Raw genomic sequence first — 18,574 nt, 5'->3', positions numbered from 1 at the left:
CTAAGGGTCAAGATTTCAAAGTTACACCCCCATTGGGTTTGGAAATGTTACAATTGAAAGTGCACTCTGCCCTCGTATGTGCTCTGGAAGCAGGCACTTGCAAGCCAGGAGTACGACAAGGAAACACAATTTGAATACTACAAGGAGGCTGAAGATGTAGTTATGCCAGAGCAAGGGTCACTGCCCACTCCGCCCAATCAACTGGTTTTTCATCCCAAAAAGACTCTACAATCATTCATGCAGTGCAGGGCCACTGGTCAGTCCCCGTTTCAGAACCGTCTCATAACTGGTGCCCCTTTGGAAGGACCTGGGAGGAATTGCAAATTTTCCTACCTGATGCTATAGGCAGGTCCACCAGTCACACGCAGAGTGAGAAAAACAGATGCATAGCAGCAAGCGCAGCACATACAGGGTTAGGAGCCAAGCAGGTCAGTGGGAGGGAAGGAGGAAGAGAGAAGAGTGTTATGCTCAGGACAATCTCAGGTTCTACAAAGCTGCTCATCTATTCGGTTAATAAGCCTGGCCGAGGGAGGAGTCTTCTAGTAGACCTGCCTTCTCAACTTGGTTTGAGCAGAGCTGGTAGGAGCTGCAGACCGAAACATGTGGAGGGCACCAGGTTGAGAAAGGCTGGACTAGACTAGGCTGAGAATGCCAGCAATGGGGAATAAATAATCTAACAGGCAGGACTGCAGGGCGAGACTCAAGGCCAGATTGCCTGGATGCCTCTGCAACTCAGGTGAGCTGGAGACAGAAAATGCTGTACTAAGCTAAGTATCTGCCCCTTGAGAGAAGCATCAGAAATAGAGGATGATTTCCTCTTAAATTTACAACCTATATATAGAGAGAGAGAGACCATTTGTCCATTCACATGTGACTTGACACATGGCAATGGATCAATTCAGACCACAGGCTAGCTTCTTCTTCTTCTTAATAATAATAATAATTTATTATTTATACCCCACCTATCTGATTGTGTATCCCCAGCCACTCTGGGCAGCTTCCATCAGAGTATTAAAAACAGAATAAAACTTCAAACATTAAAAACTTCCCTAAGCAGGGCTGCCTTCAGATGTCTTCTAAAAAGTAACATAGTTGCTTATTGCCTTGACATCTGATGGGAGGGTGTTCCACAGGGCGGGTGCCACTACCGAGAAGGCCCTCTGCCTGGTTTCCTCTAACTTCACTTCTCACAGTGAGGGAACTGCCAGAAAGCCCTCGGTGCTGCACCTCAGTGTCCGGGCTAAACGATGGGGGTGGACATGGCAAGTATCTACATCCTGACCCAACTCCATGCCTATATCAATACCAGAACACACTCCACCTCTCAAAACTGGCTGGCATGTTGGCCACCCATGTCTTTGACAACATCTGGTATCCAGGAGGTGGGTAACATGCCAGTGGTGGGCAAACAAGGCGGAACAGCAAATGTCAAATTTACCTTTGAACAGCAGGCTAGTTTCTAGAGAGACTCATACACCTCTCTTTATTCTCTAGGAAGGCTAGCAAGAGGCATTACGAGAGAGTTCAAGGACACATTCTAGCCAAGTAAAAAAAATTGAAGGCGGGTGCAAAGTAAGGCAGGTGTGCCTGAGAAGGGGGTTTGTGGGGGGCAGAGTCCCTAGAAACAGACTGAGGCCAGCAGGGTTTGGCCCCCAGGGCTGAGTTTCCCCATCACTGGCTTAATACTACATCCAAAACTGGCCACTGATTATCCCAAAGGTACCTGCCGAGCAGCAATATGAATCTGGTCTCCACTGCTCTTTCCCAGGACCAGACTGTTCATCCATATCAGCTGCCCACAGTGACAACTCTTCACTAGTCCCCCTGTTCTAGGGCAGCCTTTTATCTACACATCAACCACATTCCTGTTACCTCATGACAGCATGACAAATTACTGTCCAGGACTCATTGCATGGAGGCTGTACAGGCACCACTAGTATTAGTGCAGGTCAAATCTTTTGGCCAATTTACAAGCCCTGTTTATCTATACTTAATCTGTCCCAGATTACTTACAGCATAAAACATGCCACTTTTCATGACTCCTTCCATATGCCACCTTGAACTAATTTCTGAAGCATCATTTGAATTACAGTGCTATAGTTCTGCTCCAGTCTTGTGCTTCAGACCATTTCCAACATCCTTCTCTTGCCCTCCACTCCAAAAATAGAATCATAGAATTGTAAAGTTGGAAGATACTCCCAAGGGTCATCTAGTCCAACCCCCTGCAATGCAGGAAACTCAACTAAAGCATCCATGACAGATGGCCATCCAACCTCTGCTGAAAAACCAAGGAAGGAGAGAGAGTCCACCACCTCCCAAGGGAGTCCCTTCTACTGTCAAACAGCTCTTAATGTCAGAGTTTTTCCTGATGTTTAGTTGGAAACTCCTTTCTTGTAACTTGAAGCCATATCTCATTCTTATCTTTCCACCTATACTAAGAGACCAAGGGCAGAAGATCTGTCGCTTTCTCACATAGGTTTATTACAACAGTGTTAGTCTTTAGTCAGCATCTCAGCTTATTTTGATACAATTGCTAACGCCAGAGAGTCATTACAATGCAGAAGCCAACACCTGAAATATTTGACTGAAAGGTTTCTGAGTAAACACACAGGCGTCCAACTTTGATATTCTATACCAGCACCTACCCGGACCATGTTAGAGAACTGGAGGCAGGCAGGTTATTCTAGAACTGGCAAAGCTGAATAGGGTCCTTTAATTACGCTGTTCTTTTAAAACAGTCCGAGGATATAAGCCAAGACAATAAGAGCACTTCAGGGATTCATACACCTTGTTTCCCAATGAGAAAAGAGGGACTCCAGAAAACCATCCATCTCCCAATAGGAGGAGCTCCGTGTTTTATTTATTTATTTGTTGAATTTATATACCGCCCTATACCCGGAGGTCTCAGGGCATTCACAAAACAAGAACATATAAAACCACAATATATATAATCAAAATAAAAACAGCAACCAAATAACCCCCCCCCCAAAAGAACCACATTTTAAAAAGGCATAGTATGTTTTAAAAATAGCCATTTTCTGTCACAGTCATTGAGAGTCTGTGGTCACTCTAACTAATCATGTACAGAAAAGTGCACACCTCATATCCCAACTCTTCCTACCCTCTTTCCCATTTTTTACCTGGCTCTTGATTCCTTGCTGAGTTATGAAGGTTTTCAGGGCCCCCGTCTCGGAATTCTGAGGGTAACCAAAATCCAGGATTTCTACAGAAGGGGGTAAAGAGTTATCAGAGAAAAGGCAACCACCAGAAAGTTTGGTGCATCAACTGCAGCCTTTGCTCACGCTGACAAGCAACCACCCAATTCCCCACACCAACTGCAATCATGTTCGACATTGATCCCACGGAGCTGCCCTATAGTCTGCAGCAGTAAAGGTAAGACAGACAGTCCACTTAACAGGATGGAATCCAGACATCCAAGGGAACCTGCTCTGAAGCAGGATTATCCAACAGCAGCAGAATAATCTATCTTTGCAGCGTTTTCTTTAGGTTTTGATTTTCGCATGAGCATACCATAAAAATCAAAACCTAAAAAAATAACAGCAGAGTAGCAGGTGTCGCAGGGCAGGCCGACCAGCCAGGCTTGGGAAAAAGAAAACTGCCATTAGCTGCCCCCACCCAACCCCACCCTCTGAGCTGCCTCTCAGGATCCAGATCTGCAACACAAATAGGAAGTGACACTGTGCTTGAGGACCTGCTTCCTGCTAGACTCCAGCAAGCTGAAGATCTATAAAGCCTTCCCACTCTCTCTACCAGACAGGCTTGAATGAAGCTTTAGGAACCAGGCTCATAAATTCCAGCACACTGGTGCCATTCCTGGAATTCCACTATCTTTGTCACATTGATACAGCAGTAATTAAACCATGACCACAGAATTTGGGAACTAAGGAAGCTTAATTACATTCTTTGGATCACAGAAAGGCCAGCATTAAGAACTAAAGTGGACACCTGCCACTTTGTAAATGAAAGTACTGAACCTTTTGAGTAGTAGATAGCCTGTGGGAATAGAGTTGAACTGAAACATCTCTCAGTAGCAGCTGTTAATAAGGTTTCTTTAAACCAAGGCTTACCAGACTGTTAAATGAGGGTCTATATTTTTCCCTGAATTAAAATTGCAAGCACACTTCACTTTTCACCTGAAAAGGTTTGCTTTTCGAACACATGGTTCACTTTTTAAAGCATGTAATATGAAGAATTACCTGCCCTCGCAAACCTAATCACATCTTTCTGTATGTGAAATGTTCCACGATGTGTCTAATCTGAGGGCAGGTAGTTCTGCAGAGTCCCTGCATCAGAATGGTCAAATAATGCAGCAGGAACAGAATTAGGGGTGCCAACTGGAAGATTGCAGTTAGAGCAGCAAATTCAGATGCAGCCAATTGTCTCCTTGGTGCAAGTTAGGGACTAGTCAAGTCATGAGACTTTCATTAAAGCAGAATTTCTATAAGTACACTAGTGACAATTATGGAGTTAGTGTAAGCTAAGGCTGTTCAGCAGAGTTCTACCTCCCAAACAAGTGGTATTTGTACTACACACACCCTGCATTAAATAAAGTCTTCAGTCTGCAACTTAATTCTACAAACTCTACAAACAAAGCACACATTATGAGTTGAAATCTTGGTTACAAAGCTAGGATGACTGTGTCATCTCATTCACTTGATGGAAGAAGACAAGGTAACCTCCCCATCTTAAACTCTATGCAGAATTAAATACAAAGCAGAAGCAAACTACTGTACAGAGAAAATGAAGTGCTTGCGGTGGGCTACACCCAACTCAAAGTTTTCCCAGCTGCACCAGCTCGTTATAACTTTAGCATTTAGCATTAAATGGAAAGTTATTGCAAGGCTAATAATAACAATAATAATTTTATTATTTTATACCCCGCCCATCTGGCTAAGCACTTGGGAGACCTGAATGTTTACATCAACAACATGCCCAACACCTGCTAGCCCATACTGGCAACCCCAAATTTATAGTGAAAGTTCTGGGCATCTACTGCAAACAAGCCCCCCAGCATTGAGTCAGAACAGCTCATCCTCACCATCCAGTAGCTCATAGATGAGCACGAAGTTGTTCTTTATGTTCTCTTCACTGATCTTTCCAAAATAGGCAGTCATCACATCACACATCTTGTAGAGGAACTCAAAGACCATGGCAGCATTGACATTTTGCTTGGTGACAGCAGCCAGCCAGATGTTGGAACGCTTGACATGGAAGAAACTGGTGCGGGCAATGTTGGTAACAGGTGAGCGCACTTGCTGCCGTGCATGGATGACATTGACCCGGAAGGCATCCACTGCATTCCGCCTGGAGAATTGGAATGTGGCAGGAAGACAAGAGTGAGAGACCAAAAGCACCAGGCAGACAGGATACATACTATCCCACCAAGTTGTTTACCTATATCTCTAATGAAGAAACCAAAGTGTTGTTGACAGACATAGGCATGCTGACCTATTCCTCCAACTTCAGAAGGCATGCTTCTTAAGGATTTAATCTGGTTTACATGTATAGTCTATACCAAGTTTATTATTAAATAGATGGAAAATTTAGCTCTTAATCAGCGCTTTTCAACTAATGACACTTGAACAGCCAGGCATATGGTGAAGTATCACAAGTTGAAAAGCACTGCTCTAAGCAACACTATGGACAGAACAACAGTATATTATATTGCACATGAAGCAACTGCTTGTCGGTGTAAGAGCAATTTCAGCAGTGGAACAAGCTGCCCAGGAGGGCAAGGAATCTCCACCCTGGGGAGATCGTCAATCAGGAGGCTCTGCAAGCATCTATGGGAATGTTAACAACAGGGAACTTCCCAGGGAACTTACTGGGTCCCTTTCAGCTATGGTAAGAAACTTCAAAGCAGCACCTTTTAGTTACCATTTAATGCTTTCAGGTACCAAAGCACATCATTCTTCATCATCCATGCATCTGCCAATGCATACTGAATATTTGGTTGCAGTAGTGAATGAGAGTCTGTTGCAATATACATGCTCCACCAAACTCAAATCAAGTCTGTGTGGCATCATGGCTAGAGTGCCAAGTAAGACCAGGGAGATCCAGGCCCAAATTCCCACTCAGAAACCAAGCTTACTGGGAGACCTGGGGACAGTCACTCCTGCTTGGCTTAGCCTACCTCACAGGACTGCAAAGATAAAATGGGAGGTGAGAGAGAGACCTTCCAAACTACGTTGAGCACATTGGAGAAAGGGCAGGGTGTAATAAATAAAGCAAGGCAAGGATAGAGAACTATAAAATGTACAAGTTTATCTTCTCCAAAGCCTCCCAGATCTGCCTTTTGACAGGGAAGAATACTGAAGGAAAAACCAAGAGAGGTGAAGCCAGAAAGACAGAACACCTGATTTGTTGAAACTTTGGTACTCAGCTGCCTGCTCTACTCAGAGCTCCAAACTGCCTTTAGTGCTGCAGACAGATGTTATATGTGTCTGTTTCACTCTTAAGAGAGAGCACTTTCCAAGCTTCTTTTGCATCAACGTTACTACATGATGAATCTGCTCAAGTAATACTAGCTCTAAGAATAATGGGAGGAGACTCAGGTGTACACAGCTTCTCAATACACCAGTTTTCTTGAGGTCAGACAATGTGTTCTACAAGCGACTTAAGAGTCTGTAGGTTTCAACCTCTTAAACTGGAAGGGTGCTGAGTTGCTTTGAAATGGGCCAGACTATTTGCATTAATGTTAACATATGCTTTTGATGTAATACTACAGTGACTTTGGCCATACTATTAAATTTGCTATATCAAATCAGTTCCCCCATACTGCAGTGCCCATTACATCCTGCCATACATCTCTTACCTATTGCTACAGCAGCCAATGAGATGGGATGAACAGAAATGGCGCCAGCGAAGAAAAAGGAGGAGTGACAGCAACAAGAGAAAGGTTAGAACACACACATACACACAAAGCACAATGAATCTGAACAAAAAGAAAGAAAAGAAAGAAGAGACGACAGACAGCAACCCCCTCCCACTCCCAAGTTTCAAAGTGGTACTTAAATTCCCTAGGCAGCAGCAGCTGAAGCTCTTACAGGGGCAGCAAAACATACAGGTTTAACACTGTTCATGGAGAACCCAAGGTCAAGAGACAGCTACAGATCATGGCATTTGATGCCACTGATAAAATATGGGACAAGGAAGCCAAAGCTTGAATTAGCCTTTGGCCACACTTTTAATAGCCTGCTTTGCTTTGGGCTTTAACTATTTCTAGTCCTCAGCTGCAGAAACTTGAATGCCAACATTCATGCTCAGAATGTTTTAGAGTTTGCATTATTAGCTAGCTTTCAAGTCCATCTTACAACTTTGGAGGCCAACTCGGCTGCTTTAGGAGATGGGAAGCATCAGCCTGCCAGTTCTCAAAAGTCCTTTGAGGCACAAAACCACCAACTGAAATAAATTACTCTGTTTCTATGAGTGCAGCCTCATCCTATTTATAACAAGTACTCTTGGAACAAATACTTCGAGTTTTGAAAGTCCCTGCCAAACACTTTTCTTTGCCCTTAGCCCCAGTTGACAATTTCTACATCAACTGAAGATTCAGAGGGATGGTTCCGCTTTTCAAGCCATTCTGACTCTGCTATGCAAATGCAATATGAAGAAACACAAATTTTAAAAGAATTCAAGTAGCAAGTTGTAAAGCCTCACTTCCTTTGATGTTTAAGGCAGCAACTTTACATATGCAAGTTCAAGTTAGAATATGCTCAGATTCTGTTATTACCATTTAGAAGAAGACAGTGAGCTGTTGTGGGCAGAGCAGCCTATATCTAGCCTACACATCCTTTGCCACATCCTTGTCCATCTAAAAGTGGTGGCTGCAATCTGATATTTCTATGTCCTTTCCTAAAGAATACTTCATTGAAGTAGTCAATGCACTGAAATATATCCTAATCTGAACAAGTGTGCTCTAACTGAGATAAACTGGTAGAAATACAAATACCTAAATGCTAGTTATGTTTTGGAACAGATTCTTGAAAGCTACTGAAGGGGCAAGTTCTCAAAATTCAGTATCTGGCAGCAATGCTAATGAGGAAATACAATGAGGGATCGGTACCCAAACTTCATAGCTGCCTAATGATTGTCTGTACTGCAATATTTTTTATTTTTTGCCAAGCCAACATGCAGCTAGAAGATCACTGCTGCACGCTAGACAGACATGATCCATGCATACTACAAACCTGACCAGAGAAGTCTTGCATGAGCAGTATAGTAATTCAGGACATTGCTTTATCGAACTGTTATATAGGCATACTAGGTCAACATTCCAAAGCCACATGGCTCTGGTAATTTGTCCTCAATGCATGAAAACACATTTCATGGATAACAGAAGTTATGATTTGCCCAATAAAGCTTTCCTTCTGTAGAAACTAGGAAAGGCATGGCTAGCAGCAATAGATCCTTGCATGTTCTCTGCAAGACACCAGCACAGATAAATTCTGCTCCCCACACCTGCTTGTAATACTAAAATCTGCAAGTAGAAACTTAGTAGTGGCATCACTTTTGTTTAGAACTGCAGCCAATTCTGCATCAGTGGCTTCTGGAGTGTCACTTGGGACTTGCTGTTCCAAGAATGAAAATTATATCTCAGCAAAGAGATGGAGTTATCTAACAAATCTGTTGCCAAGTGAATTACATGAGGCTTATAACATTGTTACATTATTTTGCTGCCCTGGACAGAGTTATTAATAGCGTGGAATCTATTGGGAAATAACAACATTATCTGGACAAGTGTTGCAAGCATGCACATTCCTTCCCATCTCACTATCATTTGGCCCAATTGTGGCTTAGTCAGCAACCCTGCTTCCTTGCAGCTTCCGCTTTGACAAGCAGGCTGCTTAATAGCAAGATTCAATCATCTATTTTCTACTTGTAGCACTTCCATAATGCACCAGATGCACCCAAGAATAGCAGGTAGGGCTTATCTCCCATACTACATATCCTGGATTAGCTGTATTAGTTTTGTATCGATACATAATCGTGCAACGGGATCTGTGCAAATTACACCCCACTTCTCTATACATGCATAAGGGTTTTTTTAAAAAAGTGTTAACTGTGATCTGTACAGTACAAAGCTCTCAGACAAAATCCAGAACTCTTAATTTGACTCACTAATTTTTACACTGTTTAAACCATGCGAAGTTCATGGAATTTACTTTCACATATGCTGTTCAATGAAAGCCAGAAGCTCCACTTGAGACTGGCCACAAGTGTTACAGGTTTTTAAAGCTCTGCCCCAATCCTTTGCAGCCAAGTGTGTTTAAAAATAGTTAAAGGGAAACATGTTTCAAAATAGTTAACTAGTTTCATATCACAGCCCTCCTATGAGAAGAGGATTGAGAGTCCTGTGATAGAAGATGGCAGCACAGATCAGCTGTAATAAGCTGTGCAGAAGTTCCAAGCTCATGCAGGCAGCTAGGCATGCTACTATTAGCCCTCTTTGTCTTTAGAAATTTGAGCTGTGACCAATCCACAGTCTACATTAGTCACCCTGATCATGTCTAGGCACCAGATAAAGGTGTCATTTGAAGTTTTATTCTGTGTGTCCATAGTGTACAGGTTTCAAACCCCTTCCCCTCCCCAAAACCAATAGTTTAATGTACCATTCAGGAGGCAGAAGAGGCACTTTGACAAGACCAAAAAAAAATAATGCACCAACTTTCTGGCAAATAAGTAATAGTGAATGCTGGGCTCATCATAATAAATTTGATCCAGCTTTATCAGTCCACAAGAAGTAGGTGACCTCTTATCCCACATATACCAACAACTTTCTGCTTTAACAACTTTTGTAAGGACTCCTGGCAGGGATAAAATAGCCGCAGGTAATGGGTAAGTTGCTATTTACAAACCTGAATAGTGAGGCTTACATTAGCTATACAAAAAGAGATGAGAACCAGTTTAGCATGAGCTCCTGGGGTAGAGCCATGCTTAAGTGTCAGGTGCCATGTTCCAAGCGTTAAAGCACAAATTTCCAAGGCTAGGAACAAAGTTAAGACACATTCACGCATAATGCATTATGCATTACACTGAGCTGATATGAGGAGTGATATTTTGGAGACTAGGTACTGTAGCTGAACATGCAGCTGCCCAGTAGATCCAGAATAAGACACTGCAGGCAAAATCAAAAACTCATTTGACAGTGTGGCCTTGGCTGTAAGTTATAGTTGCACTCTTTTCATTAAAAATACAGTAACTCCCTGAGAAGTTATGTAGCTGTAGAATTTGACTTTTACTTTCCCTCATCTGGTGTGCAGAATGTTTTCTATTACGTCTCATCTGCCAGCTACTGGAGTGTGGCTATACTTCACAAATCTATAACTAGTAAAGAAGTATTTACCTTTCTTCTTTCTTTTGTATGTTTTAATGTATGGTTATGATTTTTTCTTGATTTTAAGAACCTGATTTTACCTTTCCTTAAGAGGAAAAACTCATCTTTAAGACTATAATTATGCACTTAAAGGCTACAGCTTCTGCCAGAACAGTGCTTAACAGTAACAGGTTATGAGACCAACAGACACCAAAGGGATCCAAGGTCCTGCTGCCTAAAGCATAACAGAAAAGATCAGACACCAAACACCATAGCAGGCCCAAGTCTGAAGCAGAGATACGGGAAACGATGCTAAACTTGTACTTCAGGGGCAGGGAACTCAGACCCCTAGGCCAAAACTGACCCACCATGCTTCCCAATTTGGCCCATGAGACCATTCTGAGGAAGCCATGCTCAGCTGCACTACACCAAGCATCATACATGCCATCAGATGTGCAGCAAGTTAGGGTAGGTCTTCAAGCGAACAATCAGGAGCTTCAGATTCCTCCTTTGCTGGAACAAGGGCTGGAACAGGGAAGGCAAAGCAGCCCTGACAAGCAGAACAGAGAGTAGGCCACTACTCTACAGCAATTGTAAGTCTCTGAGCCCTTGGTGGGTGAAAAGTGTGGAGTTGCTCTCAGCCAGTTGTGCCCACCCAGGTATGTGGCACAACATCAAGGCAGGCTTGAGGGCTGGGCTGGGGTTGTTGTTTTTTATGATTATTTTATTATGCTGTTTACTATTATGTACTGTATTATGTTTTTAATATTATACTGTGTAAGGTATGTTCTTAATGTTGTACACACCCTGGGATCTTTGGATAAAGGGTAGTATATAGACCAAATAAATAAATAAATCTTGAAGCGCAGAATTATAGTAAATGCTTGCAAGGTTGACTCATTGGGCCAAGTTCTAGGATTCTACAAAGCATGCATCAGTTTCTTAAGCTGAAGGAAGGCAGGAGACAAAAAAGATACTAAAATCTAGTCCTGATCCAGAAGCCAGCTATACTTCTAGGGAGCTAGAATTAAACCATGCTCTAAACCCAACAGTGAAGCACTCAGGAATCTGAACCAAGACACCAAGGTGCTGCATTCAAGACAGGTCTGTGATGGTCACAGGAGTACAATGATTAAAGTGACACTGATCAGCATCTGAGCAGTTTCATAGGCTTTAAGTACTTTCCTATAGAAATTAAAGCCTATGAAACTGTTCAGACGATGATCAATGTCATATTGATGGCTGTAGCCCTGTAACCATCAGAGACCATCCTAAAGAAGTTCTCCTCATACTAGAATCAATACGGCATTTAAGGAGAACTATTCCCAACTACGCTACCATGATGGACATTTGACTGGGAATGATTCAAGCCATGATATACCCAGAGACGTAGCAGAATAGACACAGACTGGATGCAACACATAGCACACAATCTCTACATGCATACACAGTTAAAGCAGCAGCTCAGAAGCTACAAGAACTTGGATGCGGGTGCAGAATGAAAGCAGGGTGAAAATGTTGTTGAAGTACTTACCCAATGTCATCCCTGTAGACTCGAGAGATTAAAACCTCTCCCTTATGATTATAAATGAATAGGCCTCCAATCATGTTGAAATCTTAATCTTTCTTTTCCATGGTGCTTAAATCATATCTACAGATACAAGAGAGGAGATTATGAGACTTACAGTACAGAGCATAGGCTTAAGACAATTTAATAGCTTTGATAAATCGGCTAATTCACCAACTCCCATTTCACCAGATCAAGATTATTCTTGGACACTGGCCTGTTCCCATCAAGGAAGCGTATGCCTTGCACTTCTATTCCAAACAATCAGTATTTATGCATCCTAACAGAACATGCTGTCATCTTAATGCTTACATCATTTACCAACAATCCCTACTACACAGACAGTTCCATAATATGCAGTGCTCAAATTTATAAATCCAATTGCCAGAACAAGGTTCTGAGTCCTTTCAGGTTTTGGTAGAATACCAACTGACATCAGTGGACTTCTAGTCCCAAAACTACTCTTTGCCTAATAAGCAAACACTGGCTTGGAAGCTTGTCCAATTCCCCTAATTAGTCACATGGAACTGAAATATTTAAATGAGGTAGTCCAATAAGATATTTTGTTATGATCTCTGGTCAAGGCAAACTTCATATTGTGTTCCTTAGAGTCTAAGCTAGACTTATTTGCAAGGTGCAGCTAAAGAGTTAAGTAGCTGCTCGTCTGTACCTGCATAGGTCTAACTTCAGTATCAGCCTTGCAAAAGCAGCTCTTGAAAGCACACTTGCAAACAGTGCAAGTTACTTCACCACTCAATAGGCTCCTAGTTACATGAATCTGCATGCAGCCTGTCCCAACACTGCAGGAGAGATTTCTAGAGCCACCTGCTGGGTGATTTCTAATTGAAGCTTTAAAGTTCTGGGCTTCCCCAGGCTCTCCATGGAAACTTAGAGCTGATGAGAGCTCTCAAGTAGGAATAAGAAGTATTGATTTCATAGGGTCCACAATTCTCATGTTTCACCAACTCTTTATGTTGATAAGTGGCATGCTTTATAGGTTGGATGATGTAACGTTAGCTATGAAAGTGCTCTGCTAAGGGCTAAGAAGGCATGCCAGCCAGCCATAACCATTTTCAGAAGCTGCATAAGAGCAAAAATATGTTACAATTTTCACTTAGTGTGGCAGTGAGCTTTATGATTGTCACCTAAGCAGATACAAATGTGTACACTTGACTCAACTTTTTAAAACAGGAAGGTAGCATCCTTCCAGGAGCAAAGCATGAAGGAGATAGAAGCAAGAGAGTAGCAACAACTGCCTCTCCACAAGCCTTACAGTGGTGCCCCGCAAGACGAATGCCTCGCAAGACGGAAAACCCGCTAGACGAAAGGGTTTTCCGTTTTTCAATGCGCTTCGCAGGACGAATTTCCCTATGGGCTTGCTTCGCAAGATGAAAATGTCTTGCGAGTCTTGAGATTTTTTTTCGCTTCCCCCCCCTTTTTCTAAGCCGCTAAGCCTTTAATAGCCTTTTAGCAGCTAAGCCGCTAAGCCTTTAATAGCCGCTAAACCGCTAATAGCGCTAATCCGCTAATAGGGTTGCGTCGCAAGACGAAAAAAGATACTCGCGGAACGGATTAATTTCGTCTTGCGAGGCACCACTGTATTCTTATTTGCCAGGATGCACCTCAGCTCTTTGAGGAACTCTGACAGATGCCTACCTCCAGCCAGAGAAACCAGGAGCTCTAGACATCTTAAGGAAAGTGGGGTAGGATAGATGCTTTTAGATAAGAATTCAAGGATGTACCACCACAGTTCTGGGAACAACTGGGCCAGAAAACGTGTGTGCATTCAATTATATAACAGAAAGGAAGTAGCTCAGGAGTAAGTGTCATAGATAGTGCTATGAGTATTCTGAACGAATCGTGTGGCTCCTTAATTAACAGATTGGCAACTCCAAAAACGGAACAGTCTTGTAAGACACAGAACTGGCAACATTAGATTGTAGTACATTACACAGCAGGATGACTCATTGCGGAAGGTTGCCAAGATTTGTTCCACATAAAGACAAAGTCATGTTCCAAGTAATTGTCCATAGCTGTTCTTTGGAATTAGAAGAGGAAGCTTTGTTCTCAGTTCTGCCTTGAACCAACAGCTCATGATATGTAGCAGGAATGTTTATATTTTAAACAATGTAAAGTAGGCTTGGGTACAGAATCCACCATTTGTACCAAATTATGGAATAGCACGGAAGTTTTTTTTTTTTTTAAATGGTTTAATGTGAATGAGCAGCCAAATTCTTACTCTGCTCCTACCCAGTGCCTACTGCTGCCATGCAGCTGGGAAACAAGACACAATCTGGTTTATCATGACATCCAAGGTAGAGGCACACAGTTTGCTGCTTTCCAAATAAACCACAAAAAGTAAGCCAATAATTTATTATTTGTTTCATAAAATTTATATACCATCTGATCGTTAAAAAGAAAAAAGCCTCAACGTGACTTACAAAAATCTTGGCTAGTATTTATGGTTTGTTTGGAGAGACACAAACTATGAGCCCAGATTCAGATGTCACAATCAGTCACATTCTGTGTAGTTTCCCAGCAGTGCAGCTGAGAGTTTTTGGGGATGGGTGGGAGGGTTGAGTGAGAACTTTTCAGATGCATCAATACACTGGCCAGGCCTAATAAAGGTAAAGGTAAAGGTACCCCTGCCCGTATGGGCCAGTCTTGCCAGACTCTAGGGTTGTGCGCTCATCTCACTCTATAGGCCGGGAGCCAGCGCTGTCCGCAGACACTTCCGGGTCACGTGGCCAGCGTGACAAGCTGCATCTGGCGAGCCAGCACAGCACACGGAACACCGTTTATCTTCCCGCTGGTAATCGGTCCCTATTTATCTACTTGCACCCGGAGGTGCTTTCGAACTGCTAGGTTGGCAGGCGCTGGGACCGAACGACGGGAGCGCACCCCGCCGCGGGGATTCGAACCGCCGACCTTTCGATCGGCAAGTCCTAGGCGCTGAGGTTTTACCCACAGCACCACCCGCATCCCTGGCCAGGCCTAATAGCCATCTTCAAATATCTTAAGGGTTGTCACATGAAAGAGAAAAATTGTTTCATAATCAATAACCTTAGGCTCTAAATTTGCATTTCCCCCCTCAATGTCATGCTCCAAGAGTACTAGGTGGAATAAGACACTACTGTACAGTGGTACCTCGGATTAAGAACTTAATTCGTTCTGGAGGTCCGTTCTTAACCTGAAGTTCTTAACCTGAGGTACCACTTTAGCTAATGAGGCCTCCCGCTGCCGCCACCGCACAATTTCTGTTCTCATCCTGAAGCAAAGTTCTTAACCCAAGGTACTATTTCTGGGTTAGCGGAGTTTGTAACCTGAAGCGTCTGTAACCCAAGGTACCACTGTTCCTAGCTTCTTATACAATAATCCACAAGTATCAGCTTGGGCTACTAGCCAAGTCTCTACCTTTTTGGCTACTGATTCTGCAAACACAACAGGGTCTTGCTTCATTGGTTCAAGGACAAGGAAATTACAGCCATTTTCTTTTCTTATCCAAACTGCACAAGCGAACACCTGTTAGAGGCTGCTGCGAGTCGGAGGGAAAAGATAGTCTGCCCTGGCAAGCAGAATTGTGGGCATCCAAGTTGATATCAAATTGGGATTACCACTTTCACAAACTGCTCTGAGAGAAGCAAGCGGCTTTATCGTTGCTTGAAGGGTGTAGCACAAATTCGTCTTGTACACAAATCAGCACATCCATTTTAACAACGGCTCTTATCTTAGCTTCCTAACAGTACTGTGCAAGGGAGATTATAGACAGCAGACTTGCAGATATCCATTTTGAGCTGATGGCAATTACAGATCACAGCCAGCCATGCATATTTTGTTCCGTTCTCCAAATAATGCAGATAGCATCAGTACAGACTAGTATCTCTCTCAAATAACTTCATGCTCCTTAGAGCGCAATTCTTCAACCTTGCTTCCCCATCATCCTGAGCCGACATAGCCAATGGTCAGGGATGACAGGAGCTATAGCACAACAACATGAGGGGAGACCCAAGGTTGAAGAACACTGTCTTAGAGCACTGCTGCTTTTCTCAACCCTATTGGGAAGACTTCCTCTCAACAAAGTGGAACGCTTTCTATTCCATGTATCAAATATTATTTACACCCCAACAAATTAGAGAAATTTATGTTGCTGACTAACTTTGTCACAAGGAGTTCCACAGCTCAGCTCAAGCTAAGTAGTCAGAGCTCAAATGAGCAGAATATGAACAGGCTCATCAGAAAGAGAAAATATGATAGAGATTTACAAAAGTATGCATAGAGTGGAGTGAAAGGTTTCCCCCCACCTCTCATAATACTAAAGCCAATCATCATTCAATGAAAATGAGTGGTAGAACACCAAAGACAGTCAAAAGGAGCTTCTTCATACAGTGAGAAGTAAAGCTATGGAATTTGTAACAAGAAATGGCCACCAACTTAAAAGGGAGTTAGCCGTATCCTAATCTCAAAGAAACACTTTGTTGGAAGTAGGGTTGGGTGATAGCTGGTTTTCAACAATGTGATATATCACAATGTTTCAACATCGTGATGAATCATGATGTCTGAAATAAGGATGGAGTTATGTAGAGGCATTGGCTGGCTTCAGGGTTTTTGGCAGGTCAAAAATTATGAAACCAATATCATGATATGGACTTCAAACCGTTTTGCAACAATGTATCAATATAACACCCAGCCCCAGTTGGAAAATCCTAGATTTACAGTGGTACCTCTGGTTGCGAACAGGATCCATTCCGGAGGCCCGTCTGCAACATGAAAAGCCCGCAACATGAAGTGCCATATCTGTGCATGTGCATGGCGCAATTTGGTGCTTGTGCGCATGCGGCGAAACCCAGAAGTAACCCTTTCCGGTACTTCCGGGTCGCCACAGGACACAACCTGAAAAAACGTATCATGAATCAAACATAATATGAGGTATGACAGTATATGGCTCTCTGATCTCTGAGAGCCATCTGCTACACAGATTAATCAGCTCAAGTCACAATCACTTATAATGAATGCTGTTCCCCTTACCCAGTTAACTATAGTAGCATTTCTCAAACCTCTTAACAGAGAAGTCACACAGTATTTGAGATATGAAAGCAGGGAGTTAAATGGCACCTTAAACCTAGGTTATGGGCGCAACAATGGAATGTCTTGGCCTCCTATTTATATAACAATACAAAGCTGAAAATGAATGAACTGCAGCTAAAATATTATGTTCATTTTTCCATGGTCTAGTCCTTCCCCTGCCCACCCTCCTAATATTATTAAGAGGGTCTCTTCTCCTTTCCTTCCACTCTGCAGTTTCAATCTGAAATTTTGGGTGAAGTACTGTGCCCAGAGCTCAGAAACAGCTCGCACTAATGAAATTCCCTGTGGCAAATTGTGCCTAGAACAATGGGAGTTTCGAACACTGAAGGCACACTTTTCAGTACTGAAAATGAGAAGCCACTGGACAAAAAGAAATGTGTGTTTCTGTGAGCCAAGGCATTTACGCAACTATGGAGGAGTCCACCACTGGCATTTCTGACTGACACTGTTCCAAGTCTGCCTCCTGTTTGGAAGCCTAGAGCAGTGACTATGCAAAAAAAGAAGAAGCTTCTCCTCAAAAAGAAAGGCCAAAAGCAAGTGGCAGTGCAAAAAAGTTCTGCCATTAGCCCTCTACCTTTCCCTTAAAGGCACCCCTCTCAGCCCAGCTGCTGACAATTTACATTAGGTTCCCTATTAACTAGCAAAAACCTGAGGGGAAGGTGAAAGCCATTCCAGGAAAAAGGATGCTCTTTGAAGAGTTTGGACCTTGTCCTCCAGCAAGGATAGCTGATCTTTACTAGTGATCTCAATATAATTTTAGAACATTCAAACAGAAATGGGCAATTACACAAACACCCCAAGTCCCAGAAGGCCTCCTTGTAAACTTTTAGCAAGACTGTGAGGTGGTACTGCTACCATCAATCATTTCTAGTCTATCTATGCAATTGTTATACATATATAGCCAGTTCTTTAGCAGAAACCTTTGGATTTGTCCATGAGCATTAAAGCCAAAAATAAATTGAACAACTATATGACTTTTAGAAGACATCTGAAGGGATGTTTTTAATGTCTGAAGCTTTCTTGTGTTTTTAATATTTTGTTGGTGTCGCCCAGAATGGCTGGGGCAATCCAGGTTTAAAAAGGTACCGTATTTTTCGCTCTATAGGATGCACTTTTTCCCCTCCAAAAATTAAGGGGAAATGTGTGTGCGTCCTATGGAGCGAATGCAGGCTCCTTGGCTTCAGCAATAGCAACACGAAGCCTCCGAAGCGCAGAGGGAGTGCTCCCTCCGCGCTCCGGAGGCTTCGCGTTGCTTTCACTGAAGCCTGGAGAGCGAGAGGGGTTGGTACACACCGACCCCTCTCGCTCTCCAGGCTTCAGGGATAGCCGCCTGAAGCCTCCAGAACACAGCGGGAGGTCCCGCTGCGCTCCGAAGGCTTCAGGGATAGCTGCCAAGACACAAGTCAAGACAGCCAGTGGGATGGATCCTGCTTGCTGTCTTGGCTTCTTTGCTCTTTGAGGCTGGGGGGGGGGGCTTCCCCCAGCAGCCCCGAAAAGCTCTGGGAGAAGCAGACAGGCTACACATTTTTTCTTGATTTTCCCCTCTAAAAACTAGGTGCGCCTTATGGAGTGAAAAATATGGTAAA

At 43.0% G+C, this 18,574-nt stretch overlaps 1 protein-coding gene across 1 annotated transcript in view; it reads right to left on the bottom strand.

Annotated features, from left to right (window-relative positions):
* AP2M1 (adaptor related protein complex 2 subunit mu 1) overlaps positions 1 to 18,574 on the bottom strand; it is a 32,247-nt gene that overhangs the window by 10,290 nt on the left and 3,383 nt on the right. Inside the window, exons 2-4 of the mRNA XM_081008164.1 lie at positions 11,871 to 11,987; positions 5,060 to 5,325; positions 3,141 to 3,223 (exon numbers count right to left, since the gene is read on the bottom strand). Coding sequence (XP_080864290.1) covers positions 3,141 to 3,223; positions 5,060 to 5,325; positions 11,871 to 11,944 — 423 coding nt within the window. The 5' untranslated portion in view covers positions 11,945 to 11,987. The remainder of the gene's footprint in view (positions 1 to 3,140; positions 3,224 to 5,059; positions 5,326 to 11,870; positions 11,988 to 18,574) is intronic.

Source organism: Podarcis pityusensis (genome assembly GCF_964106645.2).
Source record: "Podarcis pityusensis genome assembly, chromosome: 5".
NCBI classification, from domain to species: domain Eukaryota; kingdom Metazoa; phylum Chordata; class Lepidosauria; order Squamata; family Lacertidae; genus Podarcis; species Podarcis pityusensis.
This window is presented reverse-complemented; position numbering and strand designations above follow the sequence as displayed.